This window comes from Vollenhovia emeryi, unplaced genomic scaffold, assembly GCF_000949405.1.
Source record: "Vollenhovia emeryi isolate VEMERY1.0 unplaced genomic scaffold, V.emery_V1.0 DF939216.1, whole genome shotgun sequence".
Classification (NCBI taxonomy): domain Eukaryota; kingdom Metazoa; phylum Arthropoda; class Insecta; order Hymenoptera; family Formicidae; genus Vollenhovia; species Vollenhovia emeryi.
Window position 1 is genome coordinate 549,251 of NW_011967150.1, and position 22,262 is coordinate 571,512.

The 22,262-nt window shown below is 36.4% G+C and overlaps 2 protein-coding genes across 5 annotated transcripts in view; both read left to right on the forward strand.

Annotated features, from left to right (window-relative positions):
• LOC105560951 (flocculation protein FLO11-like) overlaps positions 1 to 13,154 on the forward strand; it is a 34,703-nt gene extending 21,549 nt beyond the window's left edge. For all 4 annotated transcript variants that reach the window (XM_012010495.1, XM_012010492.1, XM_012010494.1 and 1 more), the window contains 7 exons: positions 2,346 to 2,742; positions 4,486 to 4,654; positions 7,761 to 7,944; positions 9,034 to 9,299; positions 10,005 to 10,503; positions 10,726 to 10,863; positions 11,503 to 13,154. In XM_012010495.1, the coding sequence (XP_011865885.1) occupies positions 2,346 to 2,742; positions 4,486 to 4,654; positions 7,761 to 7,944; positions 9,034 to 9,299; positions 10,005 to 10,503; positions 10,726 to 10,863; positions 11,503 to 11,909 (2,060 nt within the window). In that variant the 3' untranslated portion in view covers positions 11,910 to 13,154. The remainder of the gene's footprint in view (positions 1 to 2,345; positions 2,743 to 4,485; positions 4,655 to 7,760; positions 7,945 to 9,033; positions 9,300 to 10,004; positions 10,504 to 10,725; positions 10,864 to 11,502) is intronic.
• A 3,900-nt stretch (positions 13,155 to 17,054) lies between these two features.
• Positions 17,055 to 21,734, forward strand: LOC105560973 (tuftelin-interacting protein 11-like). The gene is given in 8 exon segments (XM_012010537.1): positions 17,055 to 17,455; positions 19,090 to 19,291; positions 19,637 to 19,773; positions 19,776 to 19,804; positions 19,883 to 20,280; positions 20,553 to 20,749; positions 20,829 to 21,257; positions 21,350 to 21,734. Coding segments are annotated over 8 exon segments (1,590 nt in total). The 5' UTR covers positions 17,055 to 17,346; the 3' UTR covers positions 21,439 to 21,734.
• Positions 21,735 to 22,262: the final 528 nt, after the last annotated feature.

Consider the following 22,262-nt stretch of genomic DNA (forward strand, 5'->3'; position numbering starts at 1 on the left):
TTTGCACCGAAGACATGGCGGAATACCACGTGATCGGGGCTGCAAGGATCAAAGGGGTCGATAGAGAGTGGACCTACTAGTTATACTATGATTATACTATGGTTCTAGTCTTCATACTTGAAAGCATAAGTTGAATCTCCTGGGGTCCTATTCTGTAACTACTTAACTTTTTATAAGACTTATAACGCATGCGTTATAACCATAACGTATGCGTTAAGCAGTTACAAAATGGGGCCCCTGGTCTCTAGTCTTCATGGATTTAGAAAGAGACGCGAGCTATGCGACGATGCGGTCGCTGCCAAGTCGACTCGCACATGAATGGGCTAGCTGCATGTGCGTACACGTGCTGCGCTAATTTATCGTGCTGACTGTGGATAGAGCGAAACTGAAGGAGAGAGGAAGTTGCTTTTTTCGTGTCCGGTAGCGAGACGTTGCGGCCGTTCTCGAATTCGTTATCCTCTCTCGCACAGGCGAGGAATAAATTGTCGTTTAAAGATTTGCGCGATTTTCCTAACGGCGTAAAATATTCGCACATAAATATTCTACACGTGGACATTCCGTTACCCGCGGAATCCGCTTGACCGTTGAACGACATAAAAGCTCGGTGTTTGTTATTTCCAGGAATATTGTTAAACTGATTATTTTTTAATGATTTATTAGTGGGAAGAAGTTGATTGAAGAATATAGCTGAAAGCGTGGAATAAATTGTTTTTCTTACGAGCAAAATTTTCGTAAAAGTCGAGTTTTCGAGTTTAATAGTAAGATTTATATGTACTTATATAAAATAAAAGAATTAACCTTCTTTTTTTTAGTTTATACATATAATTTTTAATTGTGCGTTATAGATTTGAATAGGCAAATTTGATGTAAAATTTAGAAAGAAATTTTTTAAAATTTATATTTTGCAAATGATTTACTTGGCAATTTTTAACTATTTTTTGTTTTTTTAATATGCTATTGATTTTGTTTACTAATATTTTGAATGCCCGCGAGGATCATTGGGTTATTTATGTCATAGTAATTAAAAATTGTTTAAGTTGAACACCTAGAGAATACCGTTATTCAATTTTTAAAACTAATTGTGCCGTAAATGAAATTCTACATGACACAAAATTATATAATACTTCATATATTTTATTGTTATTGCGCGTATAATAAGTCACATATTAATTCTATTTTTTAAATATTTATTCTATACAAAAGTATAAATGAAGCAATATCTGTTAAACTGTAAACTTGCCAAGTGAATGATCGAATATAATTTCCGGAGTTATACAAGAAAATAAATCATTGACGAAATGATTGGCTTGCTCGAAGCCATCGCCACTCTATCCAGAGAATATCTGCTAATCTTAGGCGAAAGCGTGGCCATTCAAGAGCGCAGAATAGAATGGCGAGCCGGGATCTTTGTCGTCTGCATCTGTGGAATGCCAGGAATCGAATGCCTCCGTGAATGTGTGTCTATATCTAGAATGAAAGTTTCGGGATAACACGATAAAGCTGTAATAAACTTTTAGCTTCCGTATCATCGTCTCGCTCCGAGAACTTCCCAAATGATGCGTGTCCTTCAATGATTCGGACTGATATCATTAAAGTTATAATTAAAGTTTGACTGTTCTTTTCTGTTATTTTTAATAAAATATCTCGCTGGGATTTCATAAGAGAATATAAAAGTATATTTATATAAGTAGTGAATATTAATTGTAATAAAGTTTAAATGTAATAATTATAGTTTATATAATCTTGTGTCATATTTCTGTTTTATGTATTTCATATTTTTGGGGTAATTTTATGAATTTAACATTTAAAAAAAAAAACGTTTTTACCAAATTATAAAACATAAACTTATTTTATATTTACTTAAGTATTCTTTATACAAACTCAGTTACATGCTCCTGTTGCAATGTATCAATTATTTTATATTTTTTATTGGACGTATATCTACTAGAATATTTTTGTACAAAATTTATTTCGATTTATCGAAATGTTTTTACAAACATTTTATTGAGCGTAAATAAAAGTAGTTTGTATAACAGTTTGTTTTTGATAAGTGCGTACGTTTGACGCTTTATTACCTTTTTTAAAAAGTAATTTTAGTACTTTATATATACGTATGTGCGTACATGTATATACAGTGTCTTTTATTTTGAAAGACTCGTCTCCTCGAATCGGTTTAAACCTATGCCTTAAAAAGAATTACATGTCAAAGTAATGGAAGTAATTTCTGAGCTTTCTACAAGACGAATAAAAAGAATTTTTTTGAGATTTATTTCTTCAAAGTACGGTCTTAAATTCTTCAGTCATTTTTTTTACGGTACAGTAAAGCGATTCTAATGATGTTGCAGAGGAAGAACCGTTGGAGAACAGCAGAATGAGTCTGTCGATAGCTTCCCGAGGCACCTCGGTGGTCTCGAGCACACGAACCACTCCGGCATCAACTGGATCAAACTCTGTTCAGCTGACTGCGCTGCATTCCGTGTCTCATCATCATCATCACCACCCTCATCACCACCATTCACAACAACCGCAGCAGCAACAGCAGCCACAGCAGCAGCAACAGCAGCAGCACCAGCCACAGCAGCAGCAACATCATCAGCAGCAGCAGCAGCATCATCATAGCGACCATCTTAACACACATAATCATTATATGGAGAATCACAATCCGAATCAATCCCAGCAAAATACGAGTAACCTCGTTGTCGATGTTGAAACGAACCACGATAATAAGAAACATCGATCTGGGTAAGTTCGTTTAATTTTTTTTTACTTTATTCACGTGAAGCGTTCTCTCTCAATTTTTCTAGAGGTACATTAAGGTAAACGTCCCAATAGCGGACCATTTAAGACACTTGGAAAATTGAAATTGAATTTTTATATATATTAACAAATCTTATTTATAAGCGGATACGACGAAACGAAAGCTTGGATTCTCTAGTTTCTGGAAACCATCCAATAATTAGTTCCATTGGTAATAGTTTATTTGATTTTTTCGGAAAATGCGAGAAAAGGAAATGTCCCAGTACCCGACCATCAGTTTTTGGCTATGTCCCGATACCCGGCCACTCGATGTCCCTATTACCAACCAGTCGCAGATGAAAGCAGAGACAACTTTTTTTATTTCATTCAGTACTTATTTCTTTATTAGTAAGACTATGTAACTTTTCGTAACTTCAGGTAACATATAGTAACTTTTCGTAAAATATCTTATTTAATTTCGGTGCTTTTCCGTAAGGGCAAGGTTATGGCCACTGACAGTTCGTTGCGTCCGGCAATTGGGACATTACCCGATCGCCTGGTTGTACCAGTATCCAGCCACTTGGTTCACTATTGGTACACCATACGGTTGGAACGTCCGAGTATCCGACCATGCAAATTAACAATTTATCGGCAATTCAAACTAAATTTCGACCCTAGATTTGCATTCTCTACATCTTCCTTAATATAAAAAGCTATAACTTGTTCAATATATATATAAAATGAAGGCGACATAGTTACAATTGAACTTTGTCAATTCTTAACAAACTGGCTTACAGATGCGCTTTGTTTCCCGGGGCAGCGCGTGCACTCTCAAGAAACTCGAAAAAATTACTACAAAGAGCGCAAGGATTATTTTAACCGTTGACCTATGCATAGATTATAAATCGTAGAACTCAATTAAGTGGTTATTTATTTATTTTTATCGAAAAATCTCTTAATTAGGTGGAATATTCCCCTTAGTGGTTGGGAACTGGGACATGGTTGGCTATTGGGACGTTTACCTTACAAAGATTATTTTTCATGGTGATATTTAGGTGGTTTGTAATTTTTTACCGTAAATTAATTTGGTTTTGCAAATTCAAACTGAAAGAATCAGGCTAGGGGAAGGCTTTGTTAATCTACTTGTTTGTTGCATTGAGTCTTATCAGTGTCGTTTACGTTTGATTCCGTCTAAAATAGACGCGATAATGTCTGTCTATGATGGACGTATGCTTGCGCGGTGACACCGACACATTCCGTCGCGAGTCGATACGTCAGCCTGTTGCTTCGCGCATTCTCGCTTCATTTTCTCTCCTTGCCGCTCGTCTCTGTGCACAAGCCGACACCGTCGCCGTTACAGTCGGCTATACCTATTTACGCCGTGCACGTGTCCAGGGTGAATGGCACGTGCACGACGCGTCGCTCGGCACATTGCGTCGAGCGGCGATAATGCGTAGCGTTAAGCTCGCGTCACGCTGCGTATTGCGCGGATCTGGTTGCGATCGCGAATCGCGGATTGGAATTTTTCGAAGCTGTCTCGTCCGATTGCCGGACTTCCGATCCGCGATCCATAATTTTAGTCCGATCTGCATTTGCAATACGTAACGTGACACGGGCTTTACACGATCGCATTGCATAGAGCACCGCCACCATAAATTTTTAAATATAGGATTGAAAGGGGGAAAGGAAAATAGTCTCTTCATTTATACCAATTTATTTTATTTTATAACTTATATGTTTTCATTGTAGAACGTGCGTGATTCGTTCCGGGACCAGGGAAGTGCACAACAAGCTGGAGAAGAATCGGAGGGCGCATCTGAAGGAGTGTTTTGAACTTTTGAAGAAGCAGCTACCGTCGCAGGACGAAAAGAAGTCTTCGAATCTCTCTATTCTCCATGCAGCGAACAAGTACATACAGGCAAGTTGCACAGTCTGTTACGTAAAATGTAATGGCTCATAGTGGAGAAATCCATTTGGATAAGAGGAAGTCTTTTTACTGTGTGTTGCATTTTGAAAAAAAGATTCGGAAATCCTTTCTTTTTCTTTTTATAAAATATGAAGGATTATATAATACGCATTATAAGATAAAGGTTTAATGGAACCTTACGTCTAGCGATAAAATAAAGTATATTACAAGTAAATTCAAATCCTGCAGATACTCGTTCTAAAACACGAAACTAACTAACCAGACACTATTACTTCGTAAGTACAATAAATGAAGCATTATTTCCTATGAATATTATTCGAATCTTAGAAAGTGGAACTTGATTATTGGATTTGATACGAATTTTTAAGTATACATTGAACTTGATTCTTTTCGTAATTATATTGTAGACGTTATTTGTTAGGGAAAGAATGGAAAAAGATTGAAAGTCATGTAAATTAAAGGGAGAGAAGGACCAACTATACGATCAACTATACTAAGAATTGCGAATATTATTCTTTATTCTCTAACAATTGACTCGAATAATTAAGTAGTAAACTTTTCGGCTTTAAGGAGGTTGGTGCGTCACTTGCGGGGAGAGCGGTAAGAGGGAAATGTTTAGGCTCTTAGCAAGGCAAAGGGAGAGCGGTAAGCGACACGCGACGATCGCCGCTTTCCACCTCGTCCCTCACCTATCATATTGCGTGTTTTCATCTATATTTCGTACTGTATCTTTTAAACGAAGTGATAAAAAAAATTTTCATTTTTTGAAGTTATTCACAAAAGATTATTCTAAAATTTGAACAGTTTTTTTTTCTACAATCTTACTGTTACATCTCTTTATTTCATTTTCGTAATCACATTTGTATCCATAGCGCTCATAACACCCATATACATGATGTTTCCTCTAAGTAGTGCACGTAGAATATCTCCGTTTTCTTTCATGTTACGAAAAATGTCAAAGGACGAAAATTGTTCGATTCAAGTTTCTTTGGATCAAACAATTTTCGTTCTTTGACATTTTTCGTATCATCAAAGGAAACATAGAGTTTCTACGTGCTCAACTTACAATTAGAGGAAACACCCTGTATAAGACCCGAACTTCAAAATTAAATGTTTCAAAAACTAAGTGGCCAGGTTACATAATACTTAAACAGTCAATTATTCTGCCAAAAATGTTTTGCAAAAATTGCATGTGATTCTTACTATATTGCTATAAGTCACCAACCTTCTTAATAAGCTTTCTCCAGTATAATTTTGCATTTCTTATTAGCGAAGAAATAATACAATAATTAAGATTTCATTATACTATATGAAGGTAAAAATAAAAATAAAGAATTATAATAATACGGTGATTAATAAACATCAAGTAAATAAATGAAACAAAAAAAATTGCAAGCATTAAATAAAAAAAACATACAATAAAAGACTGCGACAAAGAACAGACACGACAGTTTGTGCATACAAACTAAGTTTTTTGCCAAGAAGTCTATAGTCATGATGATTGTTGTAATGGAAGTCAATTGTTTAAGATGAAAATAAACTTATTCTTCGTTTATAGGCGAGAATGTGCTAGTCCAAATTACCCATTTCATCGTCAGTTGATTATTTATAAAAAAATATTGTCTAGAATGGGGTGCATTGTGTTTTTACTCTCACAGCAAAATGCATCAAATATGTGTAGAACGTATTTGTAATAATTTAACAGATTTGTCGCAAGTTAAAAAAATTAATAAAAATAGACCAAGATAGATAGCGATTTAGAACGTTAATTACATAAAGTAAGAAATCTTGACACCCTAAAATAATAGTTGCGCCAAACGTAACAGCGCGTACATATTCATTGTCGAATGAATTGATAGCTGCGCGCAACCACACGCAAAATTTCCACGTGGCGATTTAATGCGAATGTCTGTCGCATCACGAATTAAATTTATACCTGAAAGATTTCGTCTGTGGTCCATGCGGAAATTGCTGAAATTCATCGTTGAGAATAATGTTGTTTTAAAGAACGGCCGGCCGGGCGACGAATTGTAATCTCGAGCAACAATAGCCAACTCGAAAGTGCGCGAGGAAAAAGATACTCGGAGGCTGTGCTTTGCATTGCATTTCTACGTTTATAATGTCTTCGCGTGAAAAATCTTTCCCTCGTTAAACGTCGTTCCTTTAATTGTTTCCCGGTGTCCTTGCATTTTCCGCGTATCATCTTCGTGCGCGTTACATTTTCGCGTGAAAGGCATTACCTATATCGATTCCACGTGATCGCACGGCCATCGGTGTTACGTCGCGCGGCACGTAATAGCAACGCGTTGCTCTCTGGACCTTTATCATCCAACGCTGTCTGTTACGCACTATGTAGTTTGCTAGGAAGATGCTAAAAGACAGAGATATCAACGCCAACGGTGTCTCATATATTATATGATCTCGCGCTGGAAATAGAGATCATTGATCTAATATTATACTGACCGACGGCACGATCAGGAACAAGAAACTTTAATTCCATGTGAAAGAAAACAAATAAGTAGAAAAATGGGATAGTTGCTCGAAAGTCATGTAAGGGCCATCTTTAATTTCTTAAATAAATACCCTCTATTTTTTATTACTTATTCTTGAGGCTTACTTCCTAAATACTATAATAAAATATTTTGTTATTAAGTACCTACTTTTCGAATTATGAGGCTTGAAAGTTATATTACCACCCGACATTACCGTTGAGTGTACTGCGTGGAGGTTGCACAGTCAGATTTACACCTCTGCTGTGTTAAATACATATATATGTATATGTGTATGCGCGCGTATGTGTGTGTGTGTGTGTGTGTGTGTGTGTGTGTGTGTGTACGTGCGTGTGTGTTAGATATAGAATTTATTAATATTTTTTATATGTGTTCTTTCATAGATATAGAAATATCTTTTTCTATTTATCTAAGTATGTTTATTGGTATAGTTTTAAATGTTATTTCAAGCTTTCGATGCCGCAATGTATACATGAGGGACGAGAGAAAAAATTATTCATTATATAAGACAAGTTATGTTATGTTATGTTAATGTTTGAAAGAAGATGATTTTAATAAGGCTAAATGTTTGTTCTCATGTGCTGCAGACATTGCGAAAAAAAGAACGAGATTATGAACATGAGATGGAGAGGCTTGCGAGAGAAAAGATCGCAGCTCAACAGAAATTGGTGAAATTGAAAAGAGAACACAGTTCAACTTGGGAACCTATCGACCTTAATTCCCTTTTGCTGGAGCAAAATTCTAGGACAGATGCGGTGATTGCCAAAAACGGTGAGATACATCTGTTGATATTAAAAAATAAGAAATGCTCAGAAATTTAACCAAGTCAAACTTTGAGGGATTATTTATTTTATTTATAAATTAAAACACTACTTTCGATAATGTAAAATAATAAAAGATATAAGAGGATAATGAGAATAATTATGGGGTTGTTGGTGCAGGAATAATTTAATACATATATCCGAGGATTACATCTTGTTAAACGATAGTATAATAGTGAATGTTTCGACTCTATTTCGAGTCCTCATCAATACCATAGAGAACTGTAAATGCTTTGTAAAGCAACGAACTGATGACAGAATTCTTTTGAGGATGATGATGGGAGTTTGCGCGAAGAAGTTATCGGTCAGTATGTGTCGGTTTTCGACAGACTTGATAATTCAAAGTGTCACCCTCATTCCTACGAAAGAAATCAAAATGATAATTTAGAAGTAATCACCTATTTTTCAACATACATAAATAAGTACTTTTTACTTATAATATTTTTAGTGTTCTTTGAATTAATTCGCCACTCGCACGAATAAATTTTTCGAAGCTTCGAAGATTTCGAAAGTTCGAAGTCAACTCCGAAGCATTGAATCTTCGAAGTTCTCAAAATTAACAGCCCAAAAGGGAACTTGGTAATTTTGTTTAATATTCATTGTAAACTGGATGTTCGGGTGAGATTTGATAAAAGTGAGGAAATGAGGTAGGGTTTTCCTACCATGACTCCAGATGACGAACGTGTCGTTTATATATCGAAACCATGTGGAGGGTTTTAATAGAACATTCGTCAGGCTTTTGTTGTCGAAATATTCCCTGAAGATGTTAGCAATGATAGGTGATATGGGGAATCCCATATCTGCTCCCGAGATCTGTTTTATGGAAATATTATTTTGAGAAAAAAAATTCCCACAATTTTATCTATAATATTTTTTATTCCATTCTTTCTTAAACTTCAACTTTCGATTTTTTTATTTATTCTTGTTTGAGAAGAGTTCCTTTATATTGTGAAAATAATTTTGTTTTCTTTCTTTTGTGGAAGAAAATTTATTTGTTTTATCAGCATCTTATCTGACAAAAATCTCTAACGAATCTCAGAGAGTGCGGAAGTTGATATTACTGGACTACCACGGGGTGGCACGAGGTACAGCAGCACGAGCAGTCTAAACAGCGTGACGACGGCCAGTTCCCCACAAGCATTGCAGTCCACTAGCACGACTTCCAATATTCATAATCAAGTCGCGACCACGGGTGTTGTTTGCCAAACGCAGGATCTGAATCTTGCGCGAGGTTCGAGGGAGAGCCCACCCGCAAGTTCGACTACCGGAACGGTATCCGCATCCAGCATTTCTACTCCAACGCAGGTACGTTCTCTCGTCCCCCAGAACTGAATAAAACAACGAAGTCATTTTCTCGCACCGTCTAAAGCAAAATTGCACACATTGTAACTTTGCAGTGAATCGGTGCCAAAGCAAATTACCACGCGTTTGCAGAGCCGCTTACAGCTTGTTGACTGGAAGGGGCTTTGAAAACGTGTGACACTTAATTGTTTCGTTAAAAAATTTTTTTAAATTATGTTAGGATTTGAAACGCATTGAACATTGTGTAAAAATATTTCTTTTCACTTTTTATTTTAAATGATAATTTCTCACGCCACAGTTTCAAATTTATTTTTAATTAATAAGAATTTTTTTTGTTTTTATTAGGCTTCAGTCGGAGAATTTTTTCAAATAGTGACCAGAAAAAGAACTAGGAAAAATTAAAGAATATTTATTTTTCTGTTCTGCTAACAATCCTGCGAACGAATACTTACAATTAGCACAAGAAAACATAACGAACTTTTTTTTCTTCAATACGTTGCGCTGAATTGCTTATCGAAGCAAGTTTATTTCTTTGTTTTCATTCAGTCCTTTTCTCGGTCTGAAATGCAGGTATGAAAATTCATATAGCGCATTGTAAAGTTGCTAAAACGCAAAAATGAAAACGTTCAATTCTAATAGATTTATTAGAATTGAACGTGTTAAAGATTGATCCGCAGTAGAATAAACATAATGGCGTTTTTGTTTCAGGAGAAGGTCGCTACATCGCCTACCACCAGTATAGTGCAGCAGCCGCATCAGTTGCATCTGCCCATCAGTGCCCAGATGTTGAATACGAGTCAGGGTCTTGCTACCATTGTGCCAGCTCTGCAGCACATTGGGCCGGGACTTAGGGTAATACCGGGTGATACGCGGCAGCTCTTAGTCACCCACACCGCCGGCAACAACGAATCCAGGCCGCTGACGTTGGCGGTGCAGAACTCCTCGGATCAGTCCAGGCCGCCGCTAATTGCGGTACAATCGAATACTGGGAGTGAGCCGAGACCCGTGGCATTGGTCGTTCACTCGTCCACCGCCAATGATAATCGGGTGACGTTCGTGCACTCCAATCTGTCCAACAACGATAGGCCATTGGCCCTGGCTGTGCAGTCGTCTGCAAGTGATGTCAGACCTGTTACCTTTGTGCATTCGGGGAACGAAGGTCGATCGTTGGTCCTCGCCACTCACTCACCTGCACTGAATGTGTCGAGTGAGTATATCCTTTTATAGACAGATTAAATATGTATATACACTAGAAATATAGACGACCTCTCTCTGATCTCGCAACCGAGTCCACACCTACGATACTTTTATTGGATGTATGCCTTAAGGATTCTCACAGGACAATTTTAAATTTAGAATTTCTACGAAGCACAGATAGAATACGTTCGAGTTCTAGATTTCTCGAATAAAATAAAACGTTTCGTTGTAGATGCCCAGACGAGAATAAGAACGGGAGATGCGCAAAACACGCATAAGATGGTCGGTGGTGTAACGCTCGTCGGCGGTAACGGCTCGGAATTGACGAGACTTCCTGGTGGCGCGGAACTGAACATACTTCCGGCAAATGGTGCATATAATAGTGCAACGTGTATACTAATCTCATTATATTTGAAATGTTCTTTCACGTTGCTACGAGTGCTATCACACGCATGTCTACCTAGCTAGTCCCCCCCCCCCCCCACTTGATCCAAATTTAACGAATTATATAATAATGTATAATAATGTGCTACTTATGCGCTTTTCAAATCCATAAGAAAAAAATGTTGCACTTGTTTCATTTATTTAAAAAAAAAACTTATTCCTTCGAAACAAAACGTTTTACATAAAGCGATAGTTATTTTATTTTAATGTAGTATTCTTTAATAATTATAAGCATTACTAACCATTGGAATTAAAAGTGCTATTAAAAGAGTAGAATAAAAGTTACTTAAAATCTTTGTGCTTTTATAAATCTTTAAACTAACAATCTTATTCTTAGAGTTTGAATATTATTTGTAACAAATTGAAACATTTCGAATTCTGTAGATACTCATTAAACAATTTGAAACTAACTGGCCGGGATTGATTATTTCGCAAATGCAATGCATGAAATACTATTTCTTGTGAATATTAAATTCTAGAAAATAAACTCGATACACGGATTTAACTTGTATCTCCACGTATTAAACTTGATCCTGTCCATATATTCATTATCTTGCTGTTGCAGGATTAACTTTAAGTCACGGAGTATCGCTTCAAACCTCCGCGGGCAAACCAACCTCGACAATGATGCAGAGCTCTCCGTCCACAGAGAGTATAGCTCATATCGTCAGCCAGCATACGCCTCTCTCTGGCCTGACTCCGATTGTTACGCCGATGACTGTTGTTTCTCAAGGTAGCCAGGTGACCGCTCATATCTTGGCACCGTCAAGCCTGGCGGGCAAGATGATCACTACGCCAATTCTCAAGTCTGTGGGACAAATGCCGCTTGTAAATGCCCAATATCTTAACACCACAACTCTCGTGAAACCGGTCGTCGTGGTGAGCTCACCGTCAACGTCGACGGCGTCCTCGACGACAGCGGCGACGGCTTCCGGCACGCAACCCTCTTCGACCTCTAATTCGACCGTCTGACAGAATCAAGGAAAGGTGAAATTAATCTGATCGCGTTGGAATATCAAAATACGATTTGCCGGTGTTTTTCGAATAAATTTACGTTTATTTGAAATATACCTGTCTTTTGTTGTCTGTTGGAATCGCTTAAATATGGTAGTGACAAATTAGCGAGAATAAGCGATTTGAATCTGGAATTGTTTTACGACAGACAGTGAATACCATGAAGGATTCTTATGCGAGATAAATCTATTGTGCTACTTCTAACATCCAAGTGGTATTGCATTCTGGAATGTCATTTGTTTTCCGTGAGAATTGACATTCAAAATACGAGCTCTTCCGAGGAGTAAATTGACTGAAAAAGTGTGAGAAAAGGTCCTTGCTCAATATGCGATATATATATTGTTCATGGTACAATACTTGATTTTATTGAGGAGGATAGTTTATCGCAAGTAAATTACATGTAAAGTTTAAACAATTAATTTATGACAATAGCCTGAGTGTCCAAGAATGAAAAAGATTTCACGCTAGTTGACGAAGCTGATGACGAATTGACACTTTTAAAACTTTTGGTTTCTGGTCTCGTCTAATTTTTGAATCATTGTTTTGTCATATTCTCGACTCGGGGATTTCTTCGTTACGCTTTAACAGAAACTTTTTTTTTAAGTGTTATATTATTTCGTGAGTCCAAAATATGTTTTTCTATGAAATGGGAAACGAGAGAAAGCTTTGACTTGCAATAGAAGAAATTTTACTTTTTATATAACTTTTAAATTGCTTGACTGTGTTTCGTAAGACCCATAAAAAAAATTGACAAGTTTCATGACTTCTTATTACAACTGAAGAAGTATCACAGGAAATGATAATGACGGTACACTTAGAATGATATTAAAGATTCATGCTTTACAACAGGAAGGATTGGATTTAATTATTTAGCGAGCGGAAGTTTAAAAATCAAAAATTACGATGAGTTTTGTGTCTTAAAATGGTTAAACGGCTGTGGAGAACGGATATTGAACTCTATGTGGAAGTTCGTCTGTTTAATTTTCACAATTTAATCGCAAGATGGATTAAATCTTGCTAAATTGACGATAAAGACGAAAGTTATTAATTATTTAGAACAGTGGTATATAGGTTTATAATACATATTAAGTATTTATTCATCTGTATTTATTATATGTTTACATGCGTATTATACAAATCGCTATCGCGCTTTTCACGAACACATAATTGTAACGCGCTACGAATATATTGGTTTCTTCATGCCCAGATTTCATTACATGGAAAGGATTTAAAGAGCGTATATTCTAAGTCGCCGTCATCATTGTGATCTGTCTCGTGAATACATGTGCACTGTAAGGTTCCATGCTTTTGTACAAACATTTTATTTCTATAACGCGATTTTTGCATAATAACCAAGAACGGCTAGAATAGAAGGGAACGATAATGCTCACAATTGTTTGGAAAGCCAGAACAATCGCATGCATTTATCGAAATATCTATTGCACTATTTTTCATTATTTGCCGTATGCACAAGGGTCATCCAATAAAGATACAGATCAAAACTGCATGAAAATTAAAAACAAAATAGGACAAAATACGATAAGACCTACGCACAAATGTTTATTGTCGCTTGTGAATACTAAATTAAATGCCCCAACGTTAATAGTAACTATGTGGTAAAATAAACATTTGTTCGCAATTTTTATTGTATTTTTTCTGATCTTTGGAAATAAAAATTTTGACGTAATCGAGGTTGACGTGTAATTTCATATACACACACAAATACACACACGCACACACACACATACACATCTATTGTGTGTGTATATATATATCCGTTGACTCGTAATCAACGGATTCGATTCCGACCCCTTCGTCCTACACATGCCACAGTTTTGTACGAGGTTCACTGGAGAGTAAAAGTTGCAAGTGAAGGAGTACGAGATAAAGGACAAGCCGTTTATGGAATGAGAAATTCTATTTTTAATGTAATTTTGATCTGTTCCTTTTGTCTATCGAATGATCGAGCTTTTGTGTTCGTTCGCTCTTGTGAGATCGTATTGTAATCGCCTCTATTTGGTATTCTAACGATGGGATCGTCAACAATGTAAACGGAACAATGAACACAATATGCACCTCGAACTCGTTCAAGGTGCATATTTATCATTATGAAATTATCACGTGATAATTGATATTCTCATTGCGTGACGTTTGTGCAATGAAACACTTTCCCAATGTAATTCAACGCATGATTTTATCAACATTGTTTTCTTGCCGTTTAGCACACGCAATTGTTGACGATCTCTCCTTTTCTCGGATACCAGCTCTCAGTTTGTGCATATTAGTACCGCTATTTCCCACATATTTCCGTGTGCAAATATATTTTGTATCCTTTAAATTATTTAATTGCGAATGGTATAATTAGTGATTCGAATTTAGATGTAAATGTGTGCCTTAACGGGCTACAAGATCACCAACGTAATCACATCAACGTCTCGATCAAATCAATATTGTTCAACATTCAAAGTGAACAGATTTCGCTGACCCGACAGAAACTTGATAGAAAAGTTCTTTCATGTTGTAGATTACATAATTCCTTTGTGTTAGCGAATCTACTCTATAGACATATTTTTTTTCTTCAAATCTTAGATCGTTAGACCCCAAGTGCACGAATCTCCTGAATTAATCTGCTGGCATCTCAATGGAAAAAAAAGTTAATTAAATTCATTTTCATATGTTCGATAAGTTGATTGTCCAATGTCGTGTCACGCGCTTTTTAGTGTTCAAGACGCAGTGGAAAAATTTAATTTGCAATAAAGATGGAAGACCGATCGAAAACATAGTTCGAGGTACTAGTCAAAAAAGAGAAACAGTTTTGTTGAATTACTTTCGACGCGGATGCTTTTATTCGACAAGACCTTAAGTCGTGCAATGAATGCAAATGATTGCACCGCATGCCCTGTGACATACACACACACACATACACACATGCAAGAGATACAAAGCTTTGAGCGGGACTGGAAACGGCGACAGGTAGAAAGAAGGAAAAGAAATGTGATCGAGTGGGAAATGTTTGCAGGAGCGACATTTCGCAATCAGCTATTTAGCCGCGACTGAAACCTCTGTCGGTTGACTACTTTAAGCGATGTAATAGCCTCATGTAAATAATAATTGCGTTAACGAGGATAACCAAACGGGTTGAGAGACGGAGGGAAACTAAAGATAGTATAGCACTGAGCACTCAAGCTAAATGAATAATGTGAAAAATGTGATATAAATGATAAATAAAAGATTTAATTAGCACGGTAGCGTTTAAGGAGAGAAGAATCAACTATTAAATCGTTTACGATGTAGATAGAATGCTGGTAACTATCATTTGGTAACTATCATTTACTAATATCTTAAAAAAAAACGAGAGAGAATGTCAAAAAATTAAATTGTACATAGGAGAAAAAGAGCGAAAAAAAAAAGATGAGAGAAGGAGCGGAGAGGGGGAGGGAGAGAGAGCGGGAAGGAGGGAGGAAGGAAAAGATAGGGAGATTGTAAGATACTGTATAAAATATTGAATATGAAAAAGAAAGGGGGAGGAGAAGACGGAGAAAGGGAGAGAACAAAAGCGAATACAACGTGATTGACTGTGGCCGGATGCTTATCATATCGGTGGTAAGAACTGCCGTATAACGGAATGCCGTATCTACGAACTGTATTCGAACAGCAACATACGCGATAGATAGGGGTGCGTGAGACCGCGTGGCTGGATGTGCGCGTGTGAGAAGAGTGTGTAGTAAAAACGTTATTATTGTTGTAGTCTATATCGAATTTTGTTATATGCTTCGACTAGCATGCGAAATAATGGAACATCTCTTACAAGGCGATTCATTGTGTCTGTAAAAAGGGAATGAAGTGAGGTAAAAGTGAGCGAGAGGATGAGGGGGAGGGTGAGAGGACGGATGGTAGGCATTGCCGAAGAGATTCTCATCTCTTCTCGTACGTGACACTTTTTGTTAAAAGAGGAAAAGCAAGAGGATAAAAATGTGTGCGATAAAAAATTCAGTGCAGTCTATTACAATAAAGATTAAAATGTGAGTGTTACGGTTGCCCAATTCTCCCTGCAATTGTTTAATATCCACGCTGATTTCGAGACTCTCGACTCGAATAATAGCTGCCCAATGTTATTGCGAGTAATAAGAACGATCGTGCATTTACATTGCATTCCGCGTATTTTTTTCATTTAAAAAAAAAGTAAATTCATAATACAATTTGGAGGTTTATTTAACTTATTTAAAGGCTCGTCGAGGCAATTTCAAACTCGCGCATCTAAAAGGGAAAATTGCGTTAAGTATATATGTATATTTTGAAGGATAAATTTAAGATTGTTTCGAGCAAGCGAGTTTCTCGATTAGTCCAATTGAAAATCGGTCATCATTTGCGCGACATAAGAAATTACGCTCGAGGGATTCAGTCGAGAGTAACGAGCTCGGCAATACTTGTTGTGCGCTTCTATATACGAGATAAGTATTGACTGAAAGATTTCAAATGAAAAAATTAGTAGTAAGCGACTTACAGGATGTTTTTTAAAAGAGTGCTCACTAATTACTATACAACGCTGTTCCAAACAGCCTGATTTTTTATACAACCGTATCAAAACTTAGACCAAAAAATCCTGAATCATTTTTTCCCACAATGCTTAATAAAACAGTATAATAATTGACTAAAGTTAATTCAGTTAACGTCGTCCTTTAAATGGGTGTACGTCAGTAATGTCTATTTCTATCAGTGTGCATTAACTTGAGGACTTGACTTTACTGAACTATCCACCTTCGATTTTTATGCAGTTTTACAGGTAAGTAATACCACTTAGGTATAGTCAAAATTATAAATGCGGAATTGTGGAAACGTGTAGTTTTTGAACAATTTAAATTTAAATTGTTTGGCTTAATTTTGTTTCTTATATTTTGAAAGAAAACCGTGCACACGATCTTGATCTAACAATAAGCATATCTTAGACGTGGTTTGGCCAGAGAGAAACATGAGAGCGGCCACGCCGACGTTTTACTTTATACAGTTTTAGATATGGATGTAGGAAGAACTGGACGCGGAGCGTAAAGTACTTTCTTGGGCGAGAGGGGCGAAGCCTGAGAAGTGGGGGGGAAAATTGACGGCAGCCATCTTGGTTGCTACACCAGAGTCACGCCAAAGATCGCCTGAAGCTCTTGCTTTTTTGTTCTACGCGGTGTGTACATTATTGGTAAAAATAACGCACAATTAACTACGAATAAAGTGTTGTCCATCGGTTTCGTGAATTGGTGCGATCAATGGTACGTCGGCGCGTTTTCTAGTCCGCCTCAGTGTATCCGAGAGCGTACGTAAGCTTTGGTAAACTGCGGTCCTTTGAGGTTATATTGGTACGAAGCGCTATTACAATTAATCATTGCTTAACAAATAATACGGCACGATGTCTGAGAACGAAGTGGAGAGCTTCGAGATCCCTGAATATGATTTGGACAAAGAATTCAACACGGCCCGTCCTCGACGCAAGCTCTCGAGGAAACAACAAATGCTAGGTATGACATACGCCACGATCAATGTTCATTGGCAGTATTGAAAATATTTAGTGTACACGACGTAAACTATGGATTTTCAGTACTGGTGGCGAGTATCGGAACGCAGCCTACGGCGGAAAGTTGTGGGAACAAAAAGCTGGGAATAATTTGAGATACTTGCATTATTTACTTAACATGTGACTTGTAATAGTTTTCTACTTGTACCTAGTAAGTAAACCGCCTGCAGCATGACAATAGATTGGCAGCAGATTTGCTGAAACATTTCAAGTCTGAAGGTACGTTCTATTTCACTCATGATACACATAATACATCATTTATCTTTATTTAACATCGGGTGAATAACAAGGATAAATGATGCGATATGTGCATTATGTGTGGAAACGGAACGTACTCTGATATACGAGGGGGATTCAAATGAAAACCTTAAAAGTGCAATAATTTTTTTATTGTAACAATTAGGAACAACTTATGCATATCATTTTTCTACATAGTCTCCCTGACGTTCAATACAAGTTTTCCAACGCTTTGGAAGTGCATAGATACCACGTTGAAAGAGATCTTTTAGTCGTGTCTGCAGCCAGTCGTGCACCGCGGTTTTCACCTCTTCGTCACTTCGGAAAAGCTTACCTCCCATTGCTTCTTTGAGTGCACCGAACACATGAAAGTCACTAGGTGCGAGGTCTGCTGAATAAGGTGGATGAATAAGACATTCAAATTTGATATCCTGGATAGTCTGAACTGTCAAACGGACTGTATGCGGTCGGGTGTTGTCATGCTGTAACAATACTCCGGAAGTCAGAAATCCTCGTCGTTTACTCCTGATTGCAGGGCGAAGTAACCAGTTATTCGTACTCAGATATGCTGAAAAATCAACTTCGCCCTGCAATCAGGAGTAAACGACGAGGATTTCTGACTTCCGGAGTATTGTTACAGCATGACAACGCCCGACCGCATACAGCCCGTTTGACAGTTCAGACTATCCAGGATATCAAATTTGAATGTCATATTCATCCACCTTATTCAGCAGACCTCGCACCTAGTGACTTTCATGTGTTCGGTGCACTCAAAGAAGCAATGGGAGGTAAGCTTTTCCGAAGTGACGAAGAGGTGAAAACCGGGGTGCACGACTGGCTGCAGACACGACTAAAAGATTTCTTTCAACGTATCTATGCACTTCCAAAGCGTTGGAAAACTTGTATTGAACGTCAGGGAGACTATGTAGAAAAATGATATGCATAAGTTGTTCCTAATTGTTACAATAAAAAAATTATTGCACTTTTAAGGTTTTCATTTGAATCCCCCTCGTATATTAATATAATCATCATCTGCATCTGTATCGTGTTTTGTCAGTTAAGCCTGTCAATATAATCGGACAAGTAGATTGTTGACAGAAATTAAGCAGAATCTGTCTTTGTAATATTTAAATGGAATACATTATTTCAATTAAAACGACCATAAATGGTCGAGTCTGCTCGGTTTCTGTCATTATATTTTGTTAGTAGATAATGTATTTATATTCTTGGTGCATTCTCTTGACAAATTTTGCTGATGTTCTCAAACTTTATTCTTAAACAGATATAGTTATTTGGGATTATTTATTATTTTACATGTAACTTCTTTCTATTAACAAACAGGAATATGGGCAGACGACAGCAATGAGGATGAACTATCTGCCAGACCATCTTTCAAGACCTTCAGTAAGGATCCTAAAAATTATATGGCACCGGTTAATTTTGTCGCTGGTGGTAGCCAACAGGCAGGAAAACTGAAGGAGAAGGAAGATGAGGACGATGAAGAAGACAAGGAAGAAAGGGAGGCAAAGCACAGTAGTTCGAGGTAAAGTTTAAACAAGAATATTTTTTTAATGTAAATCAATCTTTTCTTCCTCTGTATTTATTAAAGTAAACTTTTAACACTTTGAGTTCCAAGTTGTTTTACCTTTGTTTATCATTATTAAACAAGGATGAAATGATTATCTGTATAACACTCTACCAACCTATGTCTCTTGCTGGAACAGATGCTTCCTACCCATAAGCCTAATCTACAATGTGCTCTTGGCGCGTCTTGAAACATTCAATTTTGTAGTCAATAGAGGAAAGTCCCTTATTATGAGATAGAATTTTAATATGGAACAGCGGGATTTTTTGTTAAATGTGTATACATTTGATGTCTTTTATTTAGTTCAGCAGATCAGAGGCCAAATTCCGAATCACGTACGCCCTTAAACTTGGATAGTCTGCGTAAAAAGCGCAATAAAGTGGAAGTGAAAAGATTGCAGGGCGTGTGTACTTCCCAACTGCAAAGTAGTTGGGAAGTACACAGGGGATTGGCACCAAACTATTGCTGCAGGTATTTCATAAACAATATACTTATAAATCGTAGCAAGATGAAAATGGAACATTAGTAAAAGAGATATTCTTGTTTCAGATGGGATTTAAACCCGGTTTGGGATTAGGTAAGCATTTACAAGGGATTAGTGCGCCTGTGGAGGCACGTCCCAGAAAAGGGAGAGGCGCCATTGGGGCATACGGCCCCGAGAAGAAGATAAAGGAAGAAAAAAAGAAAGATGTCATCAACAAATCTAATTTGTCTAAAAGTACTCTTCTAAAAACTAATCTGTCTAAAAGTACATTTAACTTTTCGCTGCCAAAATTACAGCAAAAGTTAAATGTAATTTTAGACAGATGCCAAAGAGACGTGATTTTAAATGATCACCGTAGAAAATCTTTGCATAATAAAATAATTACCCTGAGGGCCGAGAAAATAAATTCATCTAAGAGACTGGATGAATTAGCCAGTAGTTTGGCAGTAGTTAGAGCCATCCAGTAAGTAATCCCTATAATAAGCATCAACAAATTTATATAATCTAGCCTCTAATATCTTTTGTTTATGAACAAATTAGGCAGTGGAGTGTAGTATTATTCTACTCATTGTAAATGAATTATTTTATATAAACTAAAAATCTTATCTCACCAATAAAATAAAATAAGTAAACTAATTAAAGCTTTTAGACCCATACTCTAAATATAGAATTTATTCTCTTATTTAAATGAAATGCCTGAAAAAGGCTTATTTTGATAGAATAAATTATGTGAAAAATACCAACGTGTAGCCCGAGGGAGCCCGAGGTTTTAATTGATTTAGTAGAACATTGGATCCAATTACCTAATTGGATCTTGGAAGATCTATTATATATATTAGTATTAAAATTGACATTGGAGGTGGAAGAATGGAATCCTCTTACCGATACTGTACCTATTCACACGTGGATTCATCCTTGGTTGCCGTTATTACGTAAATATATATACTTTTTACATCATATATTGGATCATACATAGCATTGTAATAATAATTGTTTATTACTTTTATTTAGGAAATCGCTTAGATACTTTGATTTATCCAATAATACGTAGAAAATTTGGATCTGCGCTAGAAGGTTGGCATCCATCAGACAGATCTGCTAGATTAATGCTGCAACCTTGGGCAGAAGTGTTCTCAAAGGGAGATATGGAATCATTTTTAGTTGAGAACATTATTCCAAAATTGCAAGTAGCCTTATCCGAATTAGTCATAAATCCACACCAACAACACTTGGATCAATGGAATTGGGTATATGAGTGGAAGGACTTGATCCCTGTTCATATCATGGCAGGATTACTTGATAAAATTTTTTTTCCAAAATGGCTACATATCTTGGCGATTTAGCTCAATAATTCACCTAATTATGATCAAGTTGCAACGTGGTACATGGGTTGGAAAGGAATGTTGAATGACAAATTACTGGCGGAACCAATAATAAAAGGTACGTATTATAATGTTAAATCTATGTTGTTTTCCTTTCCTTCTTTGCAGTTGGCATTCAGTAAAATATGATAAATAAAATGCAATTTACAGATCACTTTAAGAGAGCGCTGGAGATAATGAACAGGCTGTCACTAGGCCACAAAGTGTCCTTATGGCTAAATTGTGACGGAGGAAATTAGCTAATGTTAAAAATGATCTAGTTATTATAGGTATAACATACTTCTCGTAATTATTGGGGAGTTCATCAATTACCTTATCAATTTACATCGATTTTTATTCGTGATATATATTTAAATGTAGATACACTGAAGCTGAATAGTATTAAATTTTGTATAGTTCATACCATAACAATTAATATGGTATTTATCTTATATTGTATATTTGTGCGTATGAGTGGGTATGTAAAGATATGTATGTATAATATGGGAACATTAAAGTAAAAAAATTACAAGGCCAACTTGTCTTTGTGATGTAATTAGAAGTAGTTACGACTTATTACCAACTTTATCGTCGTTAATTCTTGAAAACTATCTACATTGAAAGCAGCAAGAAATAATTAAAAAGAAATGTATACTTGACGGGAAAGAAACTTTTTTTTTTAAATAACTCCTAATATGCAATTATTTGTATTTCATATGAAGACGTTTGAAGTGCCTTTGAAAAGATTTGGGAGTCATTCATTTATTTATAATTAATTAATTATTTTTCCACCCAGCATTTAGCCGGAATAGATAAATTGAACAAAGTTTTGTAGGAAATTGTTTGTACTTTGTATGAAGAGTCACTCAGTGAAAACAGCCTGATCGAAGTGATGTCAAAATGCCATCAAATTGATGAGGGACGAGTAGTCAAAATAATAGCAAAATGATGATAATTTGACTGCAAAACGTCCCCTGCCTTGATGGTGATTTAGACTGTCATTTTTATGTTTATTTCATGTTAAAAATAAACAATTACTCTCTACAGGAATAAATGCAAAACTAAAACAAAATTATATTATATA